Source organism: Centroberyx gerrardi, chromosome 3, assembly GCF_048128805.1.
Source record: "Centroberyx gerrardi isolate f3 chromosome 3, fCenGer3.hap1.cur.20231027, whole genome shotgun sequence".
In the NCBI taxonomy this organism is placed as follows: Eukaryota; Metazoa; Chordata; class Actinopteri; order Beryciformes; family Berycidae; genus Centroberyx; species Centroberyx gerrardi.
In genome coordinates this window covers 4,775,899-4,798,397 of record NC_135999.1, presented here as the reverse complement: position 1 = coordinate 4,798,397, position 22,499 = coordinate 4,775,899, and the positions used below count along the sequence as shown (strand labels likewise).

At 43.1% G+C, this 22,499-nt stretch overlaps 3 protein-coding genes across 3 annotated transcripts in view; 2 read left to right on the top strand and 1 right to left on the bottom strand.

Annotated features, from left to right (window-relative positions):
• The window catches only part of LOC139930186 (CD209 antigen-like protein D), a 202,084-nt gene that overhangs the window by 111,605 nt on the left and 67,980 nt on the right, over positions 1-22,499 (top strand). The window lies entirely within an intron of this gene.
• Positions 151-2,018, top strand: ten1 (TEN1 subunit of CST complex). Its single transcript, XM_071911594.2, has 3 exons — positions 151-358; positions 685-842; positions 1,482-2,018. Exons 1-3 carry the CDS (start codon positions 270-272, stop codon positions 1,619-1,621), a joined length of 387 nt encoding a protein of 128 aa, XP_071767695.1. The 5' UTR covers positions 151-269; the 3' UTR covers positions 1,622-2,018.
• Positions 2,722-21,704, bottom strand: evpla (envoplakin a). The gene is made up of 22 exons (XM_071911595.2): positions 21,467-21,704; positions 15,540-15,639; positions 15,243-15,397; positions 14,848-14,971; positions 13,912-14,043; positions 13,642-13,683; positions 13,230-13,391; positions 12,844-12,951; positions 12,454-12,549; positions 11,910-12,020; positions 11,212-11,358; positions 10,465-10,619; positions 10,216-10,313; positions 9,858-10,030; positions 9,044-9,219; positions 8,677-8,815; positions 8,189-8,382; positions 7,583-7,733; positions 7,238-7,321; positions 6,745-6,852; positions 6,551-6,643; positions 2,722-6,406 (listed from the first exon to the last, which is right to left on the bottom strand). Exons 1-22 carry the CDS (start codon positions 21,523-21,525, stop codon positions 3,008-3,010), a joined length of 6,006 nt encoding a protein of 2,001 aa, XP_071767696.2. The 5' UTR covers positions 21,526-21,704; the 3' UTR covers positions 2,722-3,007.

Sequence of the window (22,499 nt, the reverse complement as noted above, 5' to 3'; positions counted from 1 at the left end):
AAGCACCGTTTAACCTGGATGGATACGATGGGAACGGTATTATACAACGTCCCGAGCCCTCAGCCTGCCCAAGGGTTTAGATGTCAACTTCCTCGGAGGTGTCGAGAGGCGGGACCTGGGGTAATCACGTGACACCTACCGGAAGTACCGAGCCTTCCCTGCTCACAAGGAAGAGCACCAACTCTAAGCCAAACTTTTGTTAACATTATTCATTCCTTTTTCAGATTTTGTACCGCTTTTGTCCGAGTGTCTTTTTGGACATTTTGAGGATGCTGCCTGCAGCTGCGGTCTTTCATTTCCCCTGGGAAGTGAACTCCGGTGCAGTGCAGGAAGGAGAGTCAGTGAGAACATTTGGCAGGTGGGTTGTTGTGTGTGTGTGTGTGTGTGTGTGTGTGTGTGTGTGTGTGTGTGTGTGTGTGTGTGTGTGTGTGTGTGTGTGTGTGTGTGTGGCTCAGGCTCCCTGTGTGTCCCGTTGGCATCACCATTATCATCAGTCATCATCAGGTGTTGTCTATTTGTCATATCTATGTTCTGCCATTTGTGGTGTGAATTGGATTTGCTTGATGCAACACAACTTCAGACTTGTCTGAAAATAAATTAAGCTACTATTATTATTATAACTGACATCATTATCGTCATCGCTCACCAGTGTATGGACATTAAACCTCTTGTTCAATCTTCCAGACTGGTGTGCTATCAGCCTGAAGAGTCCAGGGCTACGCTGTCAGCCCAGCATGCTTCAGCACAGCACCAAGTGCTCGTCCACACCTTGTTTGTGGAGCCCTTTGACCCCATAATTGGAGCCCAGTATATAGTTCTGGGTGAGATTGAAAATATGGAGGGTAAGGACCAGTTGATGTTTTCTGAGCTGTTATAACTCGGTCGTATTACATATTTTGTGGAATCATTTATCAAGATCCCCAATAGGAGTTGCATATCTTTCTTGGGTCCACATATCAAATAGTCAAAATGAGACACCTTCAAACAATGAGCAGTAAACTGAAAGACCGATTGTCACTGGACGTACAAATATTTTAAATATGACAAATATAAAAATTGTAATTTTAAGATTTTGTCAAGATTCTAGCAGTATAAAATAATGTATTTTTGGACTCTGTATTTTGCTTCTTGAATTCTACTAGAACTTGTAATCATACCTGTTGTTTAAATCACCAGTGTTTTGATTCTCCTAGTTAAGTTACATGCTGTTAGGGCAAAGCCTTTAAATTAGACCTAGCCACAGTCTTGCATGTGAATATTCACTTAATTTCACTCATATTCATTTAATTAAATCTTGATTATCAGGCTCTTTTACATACATCCAGGGACTCTTGTCATGTGGGAACCTAAGAAACAAGCCAGCGATGAATTTTGGGTTCTAGTCTACATCTTAAAAAAAACAGGCTACTGTATAGAATAGTTGCTGTACATTCCTATACCACTATCACCCACCTTATTTTGTTTTTCCTCACCTGTAACAGGGGTTGGTGTGATGGTCCGTGCCCGCGTTCTGAACTGTGTTGATGGGGTAAATCTCGCACTTCTACAGAAAGCCATCAATGAACAGAGGAGCTTCTTCAAAGAGAGGGAGAGCAAAGAGGCTGACGGTCCACCAACCTGACCAGGGTCTGCACTCATTTCCCAGACTGCTTATTGATAAATGGACAGGTCTACAGCACTGGCTCTTAACCTGTGTGCCAAGGTGCATTCGAGTGTTGTTGTTAGCTTTTGTTCAACAAGAGCAACAAACCCTCGACCGTAGCATTTTTCTACCCTTTGTCAGTCCTGGGGTTACAGGCTTTTGCAATTCAAGCCCCATTCACAATCAAGTTTGATGTTTGGTCAATGGAGAATTGATAGCAGATGTTTCATAATGTGCCATGATGCATTTCTATGTATGTGGTGCATTTCTCAGGCTTATCTCTCACATGTCAAGACTTCCAAAATGACACAGTTTTTCAATGATGCTATTTAATTTGGTGGGAAGCTATCATGCACACATTCTGATATACTTGTGTGGTCTGTATATATGCATATATGCATAAGGAGTTAGCTAGTAATGTTTTCTTACTATGGATTAAAACCAATATATTCCACTGACAGTATCAGTAAAATGGCAAAAGTTGAAAAGTTGAGAAATATAGATTCTGAATCCTATATGTGCAACTAGCATTTTCATATTGTTCATGTGCACTGTGTGGAGTAATGCCCATTGTTCGTCATATGAGATCATATGACATATCATATGATGTATAGGGAACACACCCTCTTCCTCCTGACACACTTGTGGTGAGTGTCAGGTGTATGAAATGGGTCAGAAGAATAACTACTTAGCTCTGGTTAATTTCAGCCAAATGGTGTGATTTATGAGTGTTCCTTATAACAGGGTCGAATACAGTATTATTTTCTTTAATAAAGCTTGAAAGACAAATAAACTGTCTACTATAAACCTACCTGCTTCTATATTCTATTTTACTGACTTTACACAGCATTGAAAGTGAGGGAGTCCACACACTGTAACCATATAATTTAAATTTATTGATATTTGTTTCTTCATAAAGTATTAAACAAGATTGAGTTTAAAGTGAACAGTGACAAGGAGAACCCATGAATAATACAGTAGGAATCAATCTTGGTAAATAGCATTGCACCATGTCCCAATATCCCTAATAAAACAAAGAATATCAAGGATAAACAAAATATCACAAACCTGTATTTATATTTTCTTTTTTTTAAATTAAATCAAAAAATACATTTTCCCACATCAGACATGTTTGGTAAACAAAAGCAACTCAGCAGCAATCTTTTTGGCTACACAGTAAGCTTTGCAGGAGAGTTAGACTTAACCTGAGTCAAAAATGTACATTATATTTAATGTATTGGATTTTATTTCATGAGGTTTGTACAGCATATCTCATTGTTATTGTCATTACAAGTAATAGTATAATTTGGTATCTCATTAATCACCCCAGAGACCAGATAACTCTTAAGTATGCTGTAAACACATCTAGTGTCTTGAGTATCTATGAGAAGTGTACATAGGAGTGTAACCACTATCTTTAGAAGAGGCAGGCAGCATCGACAAGCCTGACAGCGGGTCTTTCTTGGAGCGATCCAAAGCCTGTTTGTAGTTGATCTTCTCCTTTGTGATTGGGTCTATAATCTCCTTGGCGTAGTTTGTGTCGGCCTGCAGCTCCCTCATCATTGTGCTGTCAATCATTTTGGCCCCGATGGCGTCAAAGATGTTTACTCGGCTGTTGGTGTTGGGGTTGACCAGCCCTCCTGTCAGGTGCTGCGCCTCCATGTAACGAATGGCAGTTTCCTTGGGCATCCAGCCTTTCTGAACAGCCTCTCCCACGGACAACCGTTCCTTGGTCATGGGATCCTCAACACCAGTGAAGGCCTTCTGTGCGTTGAGCAGCCTCTGTAGTTGAGTTGCGTCAATGAGGCCTCTATCTGCTGCCTTGTGGACTGAGTATTTCTGTTTGTTGCTGATATCAATGATGCCTCCTGTTGCTGCCTGAGCTTCGAGAAGCCTTTGGGCTGTGGTGGTGTCGATCAGTTTACGCATGGTGGCACTGCGTATTGTAAAGCAGGTGTCAGTGTTTGTATCCATTATTCCAGCAATTGGGTGAATTTCAGTAGAAGTAGGGGGGTTAGAGGGGGCCGATTTCACAGATGTGGTGGACTTTGGGATGATTGAGTTAAATTGTGGTTGCTTCTTATTGTCACCTGCAACCAGCAGGGCAAACTCTGAGATGGGCATTTTGCCATCTTTGTACTTTTGTAGGTCATACTTAGTCAGCCTGCCATCCTTCAGGGCATTTTTGATGGAGTACTGCTTGCCGCTCTTGCGATCCTGGAGTACAGTTGTCTCACCATCAGGTCCCATGGAGGTTATCTCTTCCCAATCACACTCCAGCTCCTGCAGATGAATGTATTGTTGACGGTCAATGAGGCCCTGCAGCAAGGCCTCATAAGGAGACATGTCCTTGCCTGTATCTGGATCCAAAATGGTGATTTTAGTGGAGACATTGGTCTCTTTGGTCCTAGTCTCTGCATTTTCCTCTTTCTGCTTTCCCAGCTGAAGCTCCCGGATGGTGCTGTCTCGCAAGTGAATCTTGTCCTTCTCATCCAGGATCTCTCTCTCCAGACGCTGGATGTCAGATTCCATCTTAAGGCTCCTCTGCCTGCTCATCTGCGTTCTCTCACTCATCAGCCTGCTGTGCTGCTGGAATGACAGGCTTATGTCATGTCTCTCAGACTCCAGGGTCTTAAGCTCACGATTGAGGTTGTCCCTCTCCCTTTGTAAGGCATCTCTGTTCAAAGTGAGGCTGGTCTCCTCTCTTGAAGAGCTGGACTTGGTAGTCTGCAGAAAATTGATTTTGTCAGAGAGACGTTTGATTTCATCCTCCAGGTCCTGCCTGGCAAATTTCTCCTGGGATACCTGTTCCCTCAGGCGATCCCTCTCTGCTTCCACAGCCTGATCTTTCTCAACACGGACCACCTCCTTGTACACTGTCTTCTCCACAGACTTCTCTCGCTGTAGGATCTCAAGCTTGACATTGGTGTTGCGGATGTCTCTCTGGAGACGGAGGACGTCGTTGGTTTCCTTGTCGATGTCTGACCGAAGACCATTTGTCATCCTCTCCAGTTTTGGGTCTCTCTCAACCTTCAGTACCTCCTCAACAACAATACTCTCCTCAACAGGAGGTGGAGCATTTTCCAGCTGTTTGATGCGCAGCCTGATCTCTCTGAGTTCAGACTCCACTAGAATCTTCTTTTGGTGCTCATCACTCTCTCTGAGGATCTTCTCTTTATCCTCCACCTTGGTTCTTAGCTGTTGCAACTCTAGCTCTATCTGGCGCCGGGACTTCACTTCATCATCAAGGTTTCTGCCGAGCCTCTCATGCTCAACTACCTGCCTTGGGTCCTTCTGTAGACGCAACACCTCCTGCACAACCACTTTCTCCTCAGGTTTCTGCCTCTCCAACAGGATGTATTTGTTTTGCAAGTCGAACACCATCTCCTCAGTGGTGCGCCGCAGCTGTGCCTCCTCCCGCACATCTCTTCTCAAGCGGTCAGCTTCTTTCTCCAAGAGTGGATCATCTTCATACTTGATGACATCCCTGGTGACAAGCTTGGTCTCTACTTTGGACTTTTCAGCCTTCCATTCATCTCTCTCTTTCCTTAGTAGTCTCAGCTGGTCCTGGATGGAGTTATAAGTGCTGTGTAGATGGTTCACCTGATCATTTAGCCTCTGAATCTCTCTCTCATTTTCAGGGCTCCTTTCCTCCTTCACCACCTCTTGGAGGACTTCCTTCAGCTCTATTCTGGGCTTCTCAGAACGGAGGACATTCACATCAGACGTGACCAGGGTGATGTCACTGTCCAGATCAGAGCGCTGCTTGCTGGAGTCTTGTATGTCTTTCTTTAGACGCATTATCTCCACCTCCGTGTTCGGGTCTATCCGGTAGATCTCATTAACTATTTCCTTTACCTCAATTCTTGGTTTCCAGTCTTGCACTTCACGGTAGCGACTGTGGAGTTCCGTAAGCTCTCTGACCAAAGTGTTGTTTTCAATCCTCTCTTCCTCAAGGCCTGATCGAATCTTCTTAGATTCATTGATGAGGTCAGGGTCTTGTTCAATCTTTTTCACCTCCTTGGTGATGATCTTAGGCTGGATATTTGGAATGATCCTCTCCAGCGCATTAATCTGGCTCCTTGTCTGGAAGATTTCATCATTGATGAGCTTGCTCTTGTTGCTCTCGTCAGAAATTTCTGTCTCGAATGTTCGTACTGCGCTCAGCATCACTGGATCCTTTTCCACTTTCACCACTTCCTTCTTAACCACCCTCTCTTTGATGGGGGGCCTCTTCTGCTGAAGAATTGTGACTTCTGTCTTCATGTGAATGGTCTCCCCATCTCTCACTCGAACGTCATCTTTTATCCTTGCTATTTCATCTTTCAACTTTGCCGCCTCTACATCTAGCTGAGGATCCCTCTCGAACTCTGTCACCTCTCTGGTCACTAGTTTGGGTGTGGTGTTTTTTAGGGTGTCCTCCAGGATTGTGATTTTCTTGTTAAGAACTTCGACCTCACCCTGGGTGGTGCTGCGCTTCAGGGCCTCTTCATGCATTTTGTTCTGAAGATCCGCCAAATCACTCTCCAGTTTAGGGTCACGGTAGTACTGCAGCACTTCTTTTTCCTCAACACGCTCCACTCCCCTACGGCTCTTCAGTGACAGCATCCTTTCTTTGAACGTTCTCAGGTCTGTTTCGGTGTGAGCAACCCTCTCCTTCTCATCCTCCAAATCTTTCTTCAGACTATTTATCTCAGAGAAAGTCCTTTGCTGGCTTTCGAGCTGCACTTGTTGCTGCGCCACCACGTGAACTTTCTCTTCATTCTGCAGTGGGAAAAGTAAATGAATGAATGCCAAAATTAATTGTTATTAAATTATTTTGTATGTTATTCTTTTGTGTTAATGTAAACATGTTATTAAGTTTAACATAGACTGAAGAAGAAGGTTATTCATGCCCTGTCCTCTTACTTGTGCAATTAGATTCTTAGCCAAGCCCATCTGATTGAGGCGCTGGTTATTTTCCGCTGATGTCTCAGCATAACGGTTTACCAGAGCCTTTTCCTGTAATAAAAGAGACACACAACAATACAACAATTCATCAACCATCTTGATCTTTTAATGACTTTGATTTATTTGTTAAAACATAAGAATGTAAATGTTACCTGCTTCTGAACAGCATCGGCAAGTGTGGGGATATGAGGCTTCTTTGCAACAGTGGCTCCAGCATCATCTAGGGTACTGTTGTATTTATCAACACTGGCGTCATACTCCTGCAGATGTGATAAATAATTGAGTTAAGTTTTCTAGTTTGACCATCAATCAATCAATCAATCAATCAATCAATCAATCAATCAATCAATCAAACAATCAATCAAAAACCAATCAATCAATCAATCAATAATTAAATACATAATTTAATTAATTAATTAATTAATTAATTAATTCAATCATTCATTCATTCATTAAAGATTCATTCTTGGACTATTTCCAAATTATTTAACAAGGGGGAGTTAATCTCAAGATTTCCCTTAATAGGGGGTATGCATGTGATCATTTGAGCTGACACTGGGAATGCCTTTTTCTTTTTATAGCCCCTCTAATCACCTTCTTGCCCTACTACTGTATAGAATGTATAGTAATCCATATGAGTCTTACATTAAGCAAATTCTGCAGGTCTTGAGACAGGTCCACCACTCTGTCCATGTCATCGCCCTTCCTCTTCAGGTCATCCATCACCCTCTACGGTAAAAATGTATCACAGAAGTTAAGCAGTGAAAAGTATTGATATCGCATTGTATCATTTTCCTACACTCGTGGATTTCTACAGATTTACATAGAGCTTAACATCACATTTAATAAACCAAATAGTATCATTAGCCAGCCGTCAGCCAGCAGACAAACAGATTGACAGAGGAGTGGAATGCTCTGGTTGTCCTGAAAAAGAAAAGATAAGGTACCATCCACTATTCTCCTCATGACACTTGGAATGGACCATCTTACCTCTTGGGAGCTCTGCTTGGCATTGACCTGAGATAGATCATCAGTGGAGTTCATCTGGTTTTTAGGCAGATTGTCCAGGAAGGAATTCAGGGATTTGCTTGTGCTCTGGAACTCCTGGTTTTTAGCCGTAGCTTCTTGCAAGAGGTTTTCTCTGAGAGGATGCAGCAATATGATAGGAAATGTAAAATTTGACATTGCAAAAATCTGCATAGTGACATAACCTGACATTTTTTACCAAATATAATATAATGGTTCTTTATTTTAATTAAGGCATGGGTTATATTTTAGATCAACAAAGGGGCTGCCATCCCCTGTCATTGCAAGTCAAATCACCCCCTGACCCTTACCTTACAAATCTGTTGATGTTTTACAATTAATAAAATATCGCTAAATCATGTTTTACATAGGTCCCTGCTTCCCACCCAGTCCAAATAACATTAGCATTTGAAATGGATTAAATGACCTCAATCCAACTGATTGATCCTGAACTGACTGATTGATCATCTGGCGTAACAGATGTCCGTGAGAGTGCAAAACCTCATTTGGCTTTCTACCCAAGCTAAAGTAAATCCCCAAAGTGGTTGAAATGATTGGTCTGATTCGCACCTCTCCTTCAGCTGGTTGGTAACGTTTGCGTAGCGGTTCTGCAGCTCCTTGACCTGGGTTCCCTGGCGTCGGATGTCGGGACAGTACTCGTGGTAGCCCTGCTGGAGAGAGCTGCACAGCTGCTCTGTGGTCTCCAGGTCCTGACCCAGCTTCTTCATGTCATCCTGGGCCCCTGCCACAGTCTTACGCAGGCTCTGGATGGAGCAAAGAAAACATGCAGGTTGAAATCTATCGGAGTCAGAGTCACTTTAATCTCCAAGCACATTACATGTACAGGATTTCGTCTTGGTGACATTGGTGCAGATGCTTACTGACAACTTATTTCACTTTCTTATCTACACTTGACTACTTTGAGTTTGTGTCCAAAGAGCCCAATAGAATAATTCAAACAGGATTGCAATCTCAGGATCAAGTTGTTGAATAAATCTTTTGCCTTTTATGGAGTAGGGTTAAGTTTTTGAAAGGATGTGAAATTGCAAGTTCCTCACCTGAATCTCTTGAGCTTGGGTCGGGATAGCATTTGGGGAATCAGGGATTGGACCGTCTTCACTCAGCTTCTTCTCAAAACCAGAGACGATGCCGTCCACCTTCTTAATCTGACTCTCCAGGTTGAGAGATGCGTTAGCTCTGAGGAAAAGGCAGGGGATGAATGAAGTGACAGTTTGTGTGGTTGTCATTTTTATTACATGTTTACTGAGATTTTTCAATGCAGTTGCAGATGAGAAGTACTCAAACTCAATTCCCATCGACCCACCCACCTCTCTTACATCAAGATCTGTTGTATGAGGGGATACTCAGGATAAACATGTACGCAATGGCTATATCCAGTCATGCCCACACAAAACATAGGCTTACTTCTTGGTGTAGAGGTCGGCGAGGGCGCTGATGCCATCGTGCTTGTTGTTGGCGGCGCTGAGTTTGAGTGGCAGAGCGGAGGAGGTGGCGCTGGGGTCTTTGGACAGCAGCGGCTGCAGGTCAGCCTGGGCCGCTGCCTTCTTCTGCTCTAGAGCCTTCAGCGCCTTGGCTGCTTTCTGCAGGAGACACATATAGATAGTATGTAGTTACACCAATATATGCGTTTTATTAAAAGCATGTAACGCAATGGAGAGTTTTAGTGTCATGTGATCGTCCAAATGCTGTTTCAGAGGCTTTTCCACTCATAATAAAGTTATGGGGGATACTTTTTTTTTTTTGGCATGAAAATGATAGCAGTACATTTCCCATGGTGTTATCTAGTAGAAATTACACATTATAATTACAAATACTTACTCATTATTACCAGAAATTACCAGTTACTTCCTGATAATTTCTATGTAATTACACAGTAATTACCATGTAATTTGTGTACCATAATGTAAAGTGCTACCATGATGTTTATTGCACGTGGAATTGATGTTTTGTTAATGAAGGGCCAAAATAAAATTCTTAAATTAAAACCTATGCCTTCTATCTTGTTTAACATTTGATACTACTGTAAAAATGTTGTAAACATCATATAGATTTGTTTTTTGTCTTCTCAATCATTTCTGTGAATTCAACCAAACTGCTAAGGCTATTTTCAATATCATTGCCTACACATTTTCCCTAAACCTAAAGAGCTAACAAAGAGAATTCTTGCAAAAAACAGTATCTCTGCAGTGATCTTGTGATCTTGATTCGTGTCTCTCACCTCCTGCTCCTTCAGCCTGTTGGCCAGATCTGTGGCCGGGTCGCTGCGGTTCAGTGGGGTTCTCAGGCGGCTCAGGACGTCCTGCTCCGCCTGGGCCAGGTCTCCGTCCAGCTGGTCCAGCTCATCAGCCAGGGCGGCCACTTTGGGACTCAGCGGGGCAGCGGACACTGGGGCTGATAGAGGAAACAGGACAATTGATTGATTGATTGATTGATCGATTATGGCCTTAAGATAAATTTCTACTTTTGCAATTGGTAGAAAGTAATTGCCTTGGTTTATGAAAGGAATTAATGATATTGTAGGGTTTTAGGGGCGACTTACAATTATCTGATAGATAGATTGATAGATTGGTAATGACCTGCTTGTTGGGCCCTGGAGACGTCTGTGTTGTGATTCTTCAGGGACGCTAACAGAGCAGCTCTTCTCTTCTTGATGTCTGCCAGTTCACCACCCAGCCTAATCAATTAAAAGCAGAGAGAGAGAGAGAGAGAGAGAGAGAGAGAGAGAGAGAGAGAGAGAGAGAAAATAAATAAATGCTATACATATCTGCACACAGTTAAATTGAAGTCATTAAAGTCACATAGTGAGATAGTGCTGCATTACTCACAGGTCCACTTTGTCAATGGCCTCTGGGTCAGGCGGCGGGATCTGGAAGCAAACTCCTGGGAAGGTTTTGGTTGCCCCATCACTGGAAACAACATCCCAGTTCTCAATGTCTGAGTTAGCTTTCAGGGTGAACCTGTCCCCTCTTGACAGAGACTCCTAGAGAAAAATAACAAGAATAAAAAAATAATGATAATTCCAAACATGACCCAAAGCATACTGTAGAAACATGAAGTTACTCTGGTGGGTTTTGTAATGTGATTTTGCTTGCGAGAGTTAAGTGTAGAGTATAAGAGTATAAAGCCCAGTGCCAGCAGTCTCTCTAATAAAAGTTAAAAGTAATAAAAGTTGCGTTGTCGGTCCTTATGCTTTACTAAGCTACTTGTGATCACCAGGCTCACAAACTGATTTTTCTACTATTGCTTTTATTGCAAGACGCTCCACAGCAAAATCATACTTTTACTACAACACTATGCCAGTGTTGATATCAGTCCACACCCATCGGGGTTAATGTAAAACTTTTGAACAGCTGCCCCACAGCCATATCAGCTCTATGAGCAGACAAACAACTCTCCAATCAACTCAAAATAATTAACTTTTACCGAAAAATCAACCCTTATTAACACTAGATTATTTCTGTGTATGGATGAGAATGCCTAAACTGTAAAATCTCAATTGTAGACATTTTACAGCCTCAGCCTCTCCTTGTCCTATCCACCACAGTAAAAGGTTAAAGGTTAGGAAGCTGCACCTTGTCTGTCTCCCAGTCGCAGAGGGACTCCACTGTGATGGGTCTACTGGGCGCGAGGCGGCGGAGCTTCAGGGGGGCGATGGTGGTGCTGCGCTTCCTCAGGTCAGCCAGCAGCTGCTCACTGCGCTGCACAGCCTTGTCCTCCGCCTGCGGGAAAGAGAGAGGGAGACACATCTTATGAACACGGGAACAAATCCTCTTCTTATCCTGGATTATGATGAAATCACAATTTGGATCAAACATGTTTTTACCTTTAATAACACTTTTTTTTTCTTCTCAGAACCCCAGTGCAATGTTTTCTAGATCTGTGTATATTTCTGTTCATTTATTTATTTATTTTTTCCAATACTGACTTCCATAGCTTACCATTAGTGCAATCAGTCAGGCTCCAATAGAGAACCATGAGCATACTGTATAGATAAGAAACCTATTTCCATTTTTTATATACTACTTATACTTTTTATGTACTGCTTATACTTGCATACTACTTTTAAATACTACTTCTAAAAGAGGCCTCTTCCCTAAATGTCTACTTCTATACTACTTTCTATACATTTTGTGCTGTTGTATCTTTAATGCGACCTACAGGAGCAACCCACCAAGTCAAATCCCTTGTGTGCAAACCTACTTGGCCAGAAAAACTCATTCTGATTGTGATGTCTGTTACACAGTTATAATCCCTGTGAGCTCCCATGTACCTCGAGCTGCAGCAGTGTCTCTGAGTTGCTCTTCCTGCTGACAGCCTTGGGGTCCAGGCTGCTGTTGAGTTTGGTCAGCGTCTCTGACAGCTGCTCTGTGTCCATTTGGTACTGGAAATGGGATATTAAACATATGAAAGCATTAGGATGTTTTGTTTGTATTATTTGTGATTTTCAGTGACTGGGATATTTCTGGCATTAGTTGTTAAGGATACAGATTGTAAAAACAAATAATGTATACACATGTACAAATGTATGAATTACAGTATATATACATACAAACAAAAGCACACACAAAATGACACACTTAAGTCACTGACTCACACACTTAAGTCACTGACTCACACACACATTGTGATAAAGACAGATTGCGGTGTATTATATGACCACAAAACCACAAATGCAACAAAGAATGCCTGAATAAGTAACTAGTTTAATAACAGACAAGCAAAGCCAGTCCTATAATGTTGAATAGGGTTTAATGTTTAAAGGCTATATGGGAGTTAATCACACTGTTTTTGAACAGATGAAAGAAGTATTTCACCTTTTTGAAATCCTCCACATTGTCCAGATGCGTCTCTTGACAAATGCAGAGATTGAGGAATTTCTGCCACTCGTTCCGGGCGGCATCTCTCTGAGCCTGGGAATGGAAAGAATTAAACATTAGTATAGAGCCAATACTGGAAGCCTGGATCTGAATGCCATTCAAAATGTAACTTTAACTGAAAAATAATGTTTCGGCTCCCTAAGGCCGACGAGACAACATGGGGCCTTCAGCGTCATCCTGTCTGAGGATTGTTTCACGTTTCAAGAGTTTGCTATTCACACAGTAGGAGGAAGAACGACAGGATTTATAAAAGTTGATGAGACGTAGGGGATTTGTTCGTTTTGGCCTTTTAAGATTTGCATCTTCTAGGTAAAGACAGCCATGTACCTGTATTGTGGTGCTGGCAGGGTGCTTCAGGTCTATGAGTCGGTCTCCGTCGTCCTGGAGTTTGTTCACCTCGGTCTCATGGGACAGCAGGCTGTTGTTCTTGAAGTTCTGATTGAAGTCAAATCAAAGTGGGATCAGTAATGCCTTTTCATCCCAATACAGAGCAAACATCTGAATCTGAATCATTTTGGTCAAGCAACACCAACCCTTTCTATTCCGATAGCTACCCACAAGTTCAATCTATCTGGAACTATGACCTGCTGCACCAAACATCTACCATTCAGCTAAGCAAATATTCACCTGGTCATGGGAATTATTTAGACTTCTAAAATCGCAGGAATATCATCTTTTACTGCCACAACTGTCATCAACCTGCGAGCCCTGACCTCATACTGCCTGCGGACATCAGGCGGGTCCACCATGCGGTCGCTCCAGTCCTGCCTCTTGATCTTCTCCTGCTCTTCTCCCAGGAAGCCCAGCTCCTTGTTGCAGCCCTGCATGTAGTCGTACAGGCTGCTCAGGTAGTGGCGACGCCACTTGGAGTTGTCCTGGGAAGAAAGAAAATAGGACAGTGTAAAGCTTGAGAGGTCCTGAATATAGACGTATCAAAGCTGCAACCTCAGGGACACTTGAAGGCAACGAAGTGACAAGACATTCCTTAAAGATTTCACAATAAATGTCCATCTACAGTCTTTATAGTCAAGACTTTTTTTCAGCATAAAACTCAAGAATAAGCAATAAAAACTTTGCTATTAAATGTGAACACCACTTCATTTAATAGTTATGGTCACAACTCACCAGCAGGTTGTTGTATTGCTTCTTGATCGCTGTATATTTCTCCTAAAAGACAAGATCACCAGAATTTCCATGACTGACATCATCATAACACATTTGCCAAATATGACAGCAACACTTCCTATAAGACACTAGGGACTTTTTTTCATTTAGAGCAAACTGAGTAACGAGGACAAGCGGGACATTAAAACTTGAAGTGAAGTGAAGACAGCCCAAAACAGACTGGATGTCTTTCCACATGGCCAGTATAGACGTCCCGGAGCGTTAGGTCACCTTGCTGCCAGCGGAGCTGACGTTGAGCTGGGAGCTGTAGGCCTCGATCTCCTTGTGGAGGATGTTGTGGGCAGCGATCTGCTTCTTCAGATCATCCATGGTGGGGCCGTACTCCTCCGTGTTCACCTCTTTCTGAGAACGCACACACCAGAGGGAGACCGTTAAAGGTATGAATACACACACACACACACACACACACACACACACACACACACACACACACACACACACAAAAACGGCAAGAGGGTCCTACAGGGTGAGGAACTTCCCGCGCCATTGACTTGTTTAACTCTAGTTCATGTGTTTCATTATAGGGCAGTCAGGAGTGTATTGTTGAGGCTGTTTATTTTACTGCTGTTCTATGGATGGATGATGATGTTCTTATTATTTTTATGATTGATTGATTGATTGATTGATTGATTGATTGATTGATTGATTGACAACTATACACAGATTGTTAGTAGAAATAACTAAGAAAAAGGGCTGTGTTTATGTCTGTAATATAGCACGAAGCAGTTATGACTTATGTACTGTGAGTAGATCAGTAATGCAATTGGACATCTTATGTCATGATGAGTTTTAGCTGTTAGAATAACATCAAACCAGTTTAATTTCCTCAAAAAAGGGGGCACAGTTGTCTCCGCTGCTTTTGAAATACCTATAAATAACAAACGTAACACCACTAGTCGGGTCACACGACCATATGAACGTCACGCTGACTTATGAGACAAACTGGTTATCACATCAAACATGGCATATGCCACTTGGTGGACACTTTTATCCAAAGCACCTTACAAAACAATGAGTGTATGTTTTCAATATGGGAATCTGTCTTGTTCCCCAGTCATCAGTCCTAATAGTCCAATCCAGTATTTCACAGTCTAAGCATTGTTAAGCCTACTGGCCCAGATGTTTAGGCAGTTTTAGTATACATACCTGCTTCTGGTTGATAACAGGAGCCCAGTCGATTCGGGGCATCAGCGACACGTCGTCCACCTGCTCATAGACGTCCCGGTAGAAGGCACAGTCCTTCAGCCAGCGCTCATGGAGGTGGCTCACACTGCAGTCACCAGAGGACAGACAAGAAAAAAATACATCTGTTAGTATTAGTGTTAGCTTTAGGTTGGAGAATGGATGATAAAATACAGGTATTGGTAATCATTGGTTAATATCCGGAGCTGCTCTGTTCATAGTGGCTGGGAAACTGACTTTGTGGACTTGGCAATGTTTGTCTTAATTTTTACATCCAAAGGAGCTTAAAGGAAGCTTTTGCCAGCTCTCTGCACAGGTCACTCCTGATTCTCGTGGATTTATACTGTACACAGACTCACTCGTTCTCTATGTCCCGGCCCTGCGGGTGTTTGAGCTTCTTGGCCTTGTCGACGTCCAGGAAGAGGTCCTTCAGCAGGCCCTCGGCCTCGCCCAGCCGGTCAGAGATCTCGTTCTGGTGCTGGAAGGGCAGCTCTTGCTTTTCGTTCTCGGCATCCTGGAGAAACAAATCAAACAGATTCGGGGAGTTCAAGAGGAGGCGAGAGAGACAGTTGTGCTGCACGTGAAAAGCGATGAAGCGGGCTGGGATGAGAGGACGTTCGTGCTTGTGTGTGTACGTATGTGTGCGAAACTCTCACCACGGCCAGCAGTTCCTCAGCCCTGAGGACGTCTTTCTCCACCTGGTCGGCATTCTGCTGCATCCGGACGATCAGCAAGGCCAGGCTGCTGGCCTGGGTCCTGCAGGGGGGGAAGAGCAGGGGGTCAGAAGGTGTTTGATAGAGGTTAAGTCTCAGTTTAAGCTGAGGAGGACGGAAACGGTCTGATGTGAAGGCTGACTTTGAACAAATGCTTTGGCAGCCTCGAAGCAGAACATTAAGTCTGGGCCCTAAACTTTAAATGCTGAACTTCAGAAAGATGCACAACCAAAACGACTGGGAAGAGACCGAACAGGGAAGATTTGTCTTTTTTTTCCCCATCATCAGTTTCTATATGAACTAATCGGGAAGACCAGGCAGACAATGCTGTAAGTGCTGTGACTGAGAATTTCACTGTCAGTTTCCCTGAGGAGAGTCTGAGTAGTTCTGAGGCCGTTGTGATGTGCATCTTTGTTTTTCCTGCATTCTTTTTTTCCCTTCGTTGTCTTTTTCCCACTGGTTCCCTTTTATCAACGATCAAACGCGTCACATGACAAGCCATCTTACAACCGAGCAACGAGCCCAAGGGCTTTCGGGTCGGCCTCGGGTCAAGTGTGAAGGTGGATCACTTCCCCAATCCGAGCCGCACCCTGAGCGTTCCCAAAACGCTCATCATTCCACACCGGCTGACTGTGTCTGTCACTCCCTCTCTGACTGTCTGTATTGTTCTCTGTCAGCGCCACTGTTTGCCAGCAAAAAGGTTCAGTGATGTTTCCGATGTACAAAAGAAGGAAGGGATTCTGCACGGAGGGACGAACCACACCCAAGAAACTAGGCCGATTTGTGGTTTTGGAATCAAAAGATGTGTTTTTTTTTTTTTTTTTATATGAATAAGGGTTAGAATGTAAATAAAAACAGAATAGAGTAGGATTGTATAGTTTGAGTAGGAAAGACTTTGATGAATGACAGACCATAACAAGTGCCAGTTTTCTGTGGTAGAGGCTTTGTGCCAACTGAGCCGGTTACAAAAACATAAATGGAAAGTGACTTTTTCATTGACAGATTACTGTGAATGCAAACTATTCAAACCATTTGCAAATGGGTGATAAATCAAATGAGTTTTCACAAGAGACAGTAATAAATTAACATTGCAAAGTGTGATTCATGCGACGTCTGCGGTCCATACAATCTGTCTCCCTTCATCTCAACATTATGCTTTGTCCTTGGTCCAAGTGAGCAAATACATTTGATACATGCCAAGTACACACAAGGGCAAAGCTTGCTGCAAAATGGCAGGTTCTCTGCAACCTAGTTACTCCTAAATAGTTTTCAGTTGTTGTTTTTTGCAGATCAGTGTCACTTTTGAATCTATTTTAACACTAGCACCGGCACAAACAAATCCTTAATTTACCCTAAAATCTGTTTCGCATCAGCTGGAGAAGGAAAGTGAAGCCACAGCCAAATAAAGAGAGAAACTGTCCTCAAAGACCTCCCTTCTCATTGGGTTTTTATTCATACAAGCAATAAAACATAATCTCCCCACTGAAATATCATCTGTTATTAAAAATGTACCAGTACAGACTCAGGTATTCATCATAAAAATCTTGCTCTTGTCCCCGGGTGTTTATTTTTCAGCGTGGCTTTTCCAACCTCATAATACTGAAAATGTATGACTTACACTTACTAAAAAATGTTGAAGAGCAACACTCAACCGAAGAATGTGGGTGAACCCAGTTAGTTACTTGAACTGCATACCAAACACTACCTCAAAGAGTGCAAAGTCACAGATGTCTCCTATGGGAGAAAATGAGCGAACGTAATACCTATGCTGGGAGATTTACGATGACTAAAACTTCCATAGTAGTTGTTAATGGTGGAATGACAGTGGAATGCAGTAGAGTGTGAGACACCCTGTTACTCATCGCTCAACGCATGGCTGACTGATGGACTCACTTAGCAGGGTGGTATTCTGGTTTTGCAGCAGATGGTGACAATGGCCTCCCTATTCCTGCTCACTCAGCAGGAGCGACAGGTATGTGCTGCACATGCACATGCACACACACACACACACACACACACACACAGAAACCTCAGGCACGAACAAGCATCATTCCTTAACATTTGAGATGTAGATTCACTTGTAAGCTTGTAGGCACAACCCTTATATGAGCCTGCAGCGTAACTTACATGTTCTGTGAGTGTATCTGCTGTAGGTGTATGCTGAGATGCCGAAATCAACCTGAACAGTGAATCTATTACCATATCATTGCTGTTCTGTCAAAAGATCACATCAGCTAAATATCACAGAAGCACAGCCTTGTTTTCAGATTGACCACCATGCATTTTTCAATTTATCCAATGGGGTTTTGAAAGGTTTTCATAAGACTAAAGGTCCCAGAGTTTTCTCAACCCATAGAGGAAGTGATGTAATCCTTCATCTTGAGTTAAAACATGAAAATCACCAAAAACTGGATTTACAAATTTTCCACACGACAACAGCGTTATGAAACTGTAGATTGTATCATCATTCATCACCGTAGCAGATCCAACACAGGAGGTCAGTGAGTTTCTTGGAGGAGATTTGAGAACAACTGCTCACTCTACTGGCAAAGAAACCCACCTGAGAAAGAGATAGTGACCAGGATCCATAGAGACCCAAGTGAGAAAATATGGTCTGCATGCTTTCACCACCTTTTCAAACATCTTTGTATTTTAGTCTGTGTGTGACCTATAGGAGAGAGCACCAAGGTCAAGAGCGTTCAGTCTTATCAGTAGTAATACAACCCAGGTCTGATTATGGTACATCACCTGCTCCAGTGACAGGACAATCTTTTTTTTTCTTTGTCATCCAGTTTTGGTTTTGCTACATTTCCTACCTTTGAAGAAATTAAAACTATGTCTCACTATTACTACTGAGAACTGGATAGTAAGTAAGATAGTAAGTGATCAGGACGTCTATTCATACATGTATGTGTCTTCTTTGTATGCAGCATGTGTGCGTGTTCCCTATCTCTGATCTGGGGCGTATTCTCCCAGGGAGAGTGTTGATTTTCAGGGGGTGTCAGGAGTGTGTGAGCAGCGTGCGAGCGTTGAGTCCAGGTATTCAGGTGAGCAGAGATGCTGTAGATAGTACGGAGCTCTTCACAAGCAGCACTGGCTCAGAGCGTTGTGCTGGAAGGGTACATGTTCCTTTGAGAATACAGTACAGCCTTGTTTAGCTAAACCCTTTAAGAATGATTGCTACTTGTGTTAAATATCAGTAAATGAGTCAACAATGTGAGCACACTGATTGTTGTGTTTCTCTATACTTTTCTTTTCTTTTTTCTGACCATAGATTGCAGTTTTGGTTCTACAAACATTTCTCGGAGGCAGAGCTGCTATTGGTTGAGGTAAACCTCAGTGGGCGGAGCCAAAGAACCACCGTTTTTCAGCGTGCAAGTTAGCTAACTGGCAAACTTGAATGACAAAGAAGGACGTCTGGTCAAAATATAAATAAAATGTAAATAGCAATCATTTTTTTCATTAATTCATTACTATGCAGGCTAGCTAACTAGCTTACCTACATAGCTATAGGCTAGTATGGCTAGCTTGAACTTGGAAGGTCAGCTAAGCTAACTAGCTGTTTTTTCAGTTAGTAGCAGAACGCTATAGGCTTCATAATATTAGCTTCCTCCTCTCTTACCCCTTGCCTTTTTCACTGGGCTTCAGTCTAACATTACTTACTCTATTATTTTACTTCAACATTACCAGAAGAAAATAGTGGTTCTTTGGCTCCGCCCATTGAGGTTTAACTCAACCAAGCAGATTATTTCTGCCTCCTCTGCCTCTGAGAAATGTTTGTAGAACTAAAACTATAATATGCTTTATGAACATTTACAGAGAATTCAAAGAAGTTGACCTTGAATGCTGGGAAGTTGCTCCAGTCTACCGTCATCAACCGGGGACTAATGAGTCATTATCAAATCGCTGTGTCGCCAAACAACACAAGCTGTGATGTAACTGACAGACAGCACCCGCAGAACAAGATGGCTGCCTCTGTAACCCACGGGCGACAGTGCTTAGACATCACGTCACCTGCCCCTATCCACCATACCAGCACCCACATGCTCTCTCTCTCTCACACACGCACACCCCACCCTTCTGAAATGCTAAGACTCCGTCAGCTGAATGAAAATACAACACTGTAAGGCACTGCGCTCCACCTTTCCATGTTAATGCAAATCAAAAACCACGCTTTTAACTTTTCTTTGCATTCGGTGTAGCCTGCAGCACCACTTGTCTACATTGTGACTGGGGCCAACAGTAGATGTCAGTCTATAAAAGTAAAGGTGTAAATCCAACAAAACCATACGTGGCTTCATCAGTTACTTTGATGCTGACGTTCCCTTTAAATGCCCCGTTCACACCAGACTGCATGGTTGGGAGCCATCGCCCACATAACAGCGAGAAACCCTCATCACACCTCAGCAGTTAGACAACATGTGCAGGGCGGGAGCAAGGTGAAACCACCGGCTGGTCACCATCTCCCTCTAGCTCTGAAACCACAGGATTTTGCTGGGGCCAAACAGATTAAACTATTAACACATGAGGTATGGATTTGGTGATTCAAATAACATCACTCCAGGTTCTCTCTAATCGCTGACTGGTCTCGTCACAGATGTTGAGTTACATTAATGAAATCTAGACATCTTGAGACCAGACGTCTTTTTTATGTCTGGTCTCAAGCAGGACCTGCCCTGCCCTGCCCTCATCACACCCCACTTCAGACAAGAAGAACAGGGCAGGGTGAAACTGAAACACCTTCCCTCTTTATCTGCAATTAAGCTCAATAATCTAGTGTTTACTGGGGCTGAAAATTCACTAGACATTCAGTGAATCCAAGGTGATTATGACACTTCAGCATATTTTTGGTTGTCATGCCTTTTAATGAATTCCTCCAATAAAGAGTGACTAACAAAATCTTACTGTAAGAAGTCCTGCATGATGAGTGAACGCGACAAGTCTGTTTGCACACAATGGGAGACATATGAAAGTATGTAAATATTTGCTCTTAAGAAAACTACTTTCAGTCTTGCTGCACACTAATTCGCAAAATTTCCAGTAGTCTGTAAATCGGCACACCTCAAAGAAAGCTTTTTTTTTTTGTAGTTTCACGCTCACTATAGCTATAAATCAGGTTACGAGCACTTCGACCTGTCTCTCCAACAGCAGTCACCTTTCTTGCCAAGTTGTATTAGTGTCACTCATTCCTGCATTATAAACAGTTGCCAGAGCTGACAGCGCCCCGGGACACAGAGCAGGCTCACGGAATGCAAACAGCATGATCGTCATTTGATTTTTAAAGACTGGCCCTTTAGCGGACTGGAGATTGTCTTGTTTTTTTCTCATTGGATAATAATCACTAATCAGAATGTGTTTCTTGACCAGGGACATTTCTCTTACTTTGGAACATCGACGCTAATTTGCCATATGACATGACAACTTTATCCTCTTTCCCGATCAGATACAAGAGGATTCTCCGAGTCTCAGTTATAGTCCCGAACACACAGATTTCAGCGGCTCCAACACACAGTCTGACCTCATGTTTACAAAGTAAACCTGACCTCAGGCCCTGTAACACGCTGGCAAGCCTCTCCGTAAGCCGGAGCCATGATCCCAGGGGATTAACCTGACATAACTCAACACCTGAATGCACTGAGAGGAAAGTCCCTGAGCAAATTCACATCAAATCTCTTCAAAAATGAATGAAGCAAGAGGGAATCATGCAGAACACACACACACACACACATAGAGAGGGAGAGAGAAAGAGAAAGAGGCCAACGACAGTCACACGAAATATGACACAGTTCTCGGCTTGGGACCGAGAGGAGGGGGGAACATGACCGAGATAGCACACACACACACACACACACACACACAAAAACACTCACTTGCTGATCTTGCCGGAGACCTTCAGCGTACTCTCCTTACTGTCCTTTTTCTTAAACATCCTGGAGGTTGTGTGTGTGTGGGGGTCGAGCCGAGGTCCCACAGAACACACTCACTGTCTCTCTCTCTCTCTTACACACACTCCTTCTTCGTCTCTGTCTTCCTCACCCTCTGGCTCCCGCTCTGCCTCTCCTCTCTCTTTGCTCTCTGGACACACACACTCTCCCCACCTTCTTGTCTTCGGTCGGTGTGTGTGTGTGTGTGTGTGTGTGTGCGTCGCTCACGTCAGCGCTAGTGTTAACAGTAGAGCAGCTTCTCCACCCCTCACCCCACCCACACACACACACCACCAGCGGGCCCCTCCCAGACAGGTAACAGGTGTGTCACCGCCCAGACATCCACCTTGTAGAGGAGGACCGGACCGACCTGTTCCACGCACTCCTCCTTCCCTTCCCTTCTCTTCTCCTCTCCCTCCCTCCTTCCTTTTGTCCTGCCTGGCCCCCGGTCACACACTTAGGCCCTCACATGGAGCAGAGGCCCTTTAATTAGCACAGATGTGGAATTTCCAAGGGTCTGGATGGATATTAAGGGGGACATTGAATAAAAAAGGCAATGAACAAAAATGTGCATGGTACCCCATCATTCACTTATATGGGAAACATCATAATCACAGACTAATGGCATTAATAGCTATCATTGTAATTTGTAGGGGGGGATGAGTTGAAACTGCAGGATAACTCAAAACCTTATGAACAGATTTCCATGAAATTAAGTGGACAGATAGGCTTTTTTGGTGGTCATCCGCATTTCTGCTATTTGATAATTATCGTTTTTTTGCCATAACTATGAAACTAACGGAGATACAGACTTGATTCCAAATGCTAATGGTATGTTCACAGGGTCAAGAAATCATTTGAACTTAAAATTGAAGTGATAGGAATGAGTGTTTTGCTTATCCACAACTTTACACTGGTTCTGTCCCGCAATGAACCCCCAGTCAGGACCTTGATAAACCTTAATTACTTTACAGACACA

Coding starts and splice junctions, on each gene's coding strand:
- ten1 (XM_071911594.2), top strand. CDS start 270: ATGCTGCCTGCAGCTGCGGTCTTTCATTTCCCCTGGGAAGTGAACTCC. Junction 359..684: donor TCAGTGAGAACATTTGGCAG/GTGGGTTGTTGT, acceptor TCAATCTTCCAG/ACTGGTGTGCTATCAGCCTG. Junction 843..1,481: donor TGAGATTGAAAATATGGAGG/GTAAGGACCAGT, acceptor CACCTGTAACAG/GGGTTGGTGTGATGGTCCGT.
- evpla (XM_071911595.2), bottom strand. CDS start 21,525: ATGTTTAAGAAAAAGGACAGTAAGGAGAGTACGCTGAAGGTCTCCGGC. Junction 10,620..11,211: donor GCGACTGGGAGACAGACAAG/GTGCAGCTTCCT, acceptor ATTTTTCTCTAG/GAGTCTCTGTCAAGAGGGGA. Junction 8,816..9,043: donor GCCGACCTCTACACCAAGAA/GTAAGCCTATGT, acceptor CCTTTTCCTCAG/AGCTAACGCATCTCTCAACC.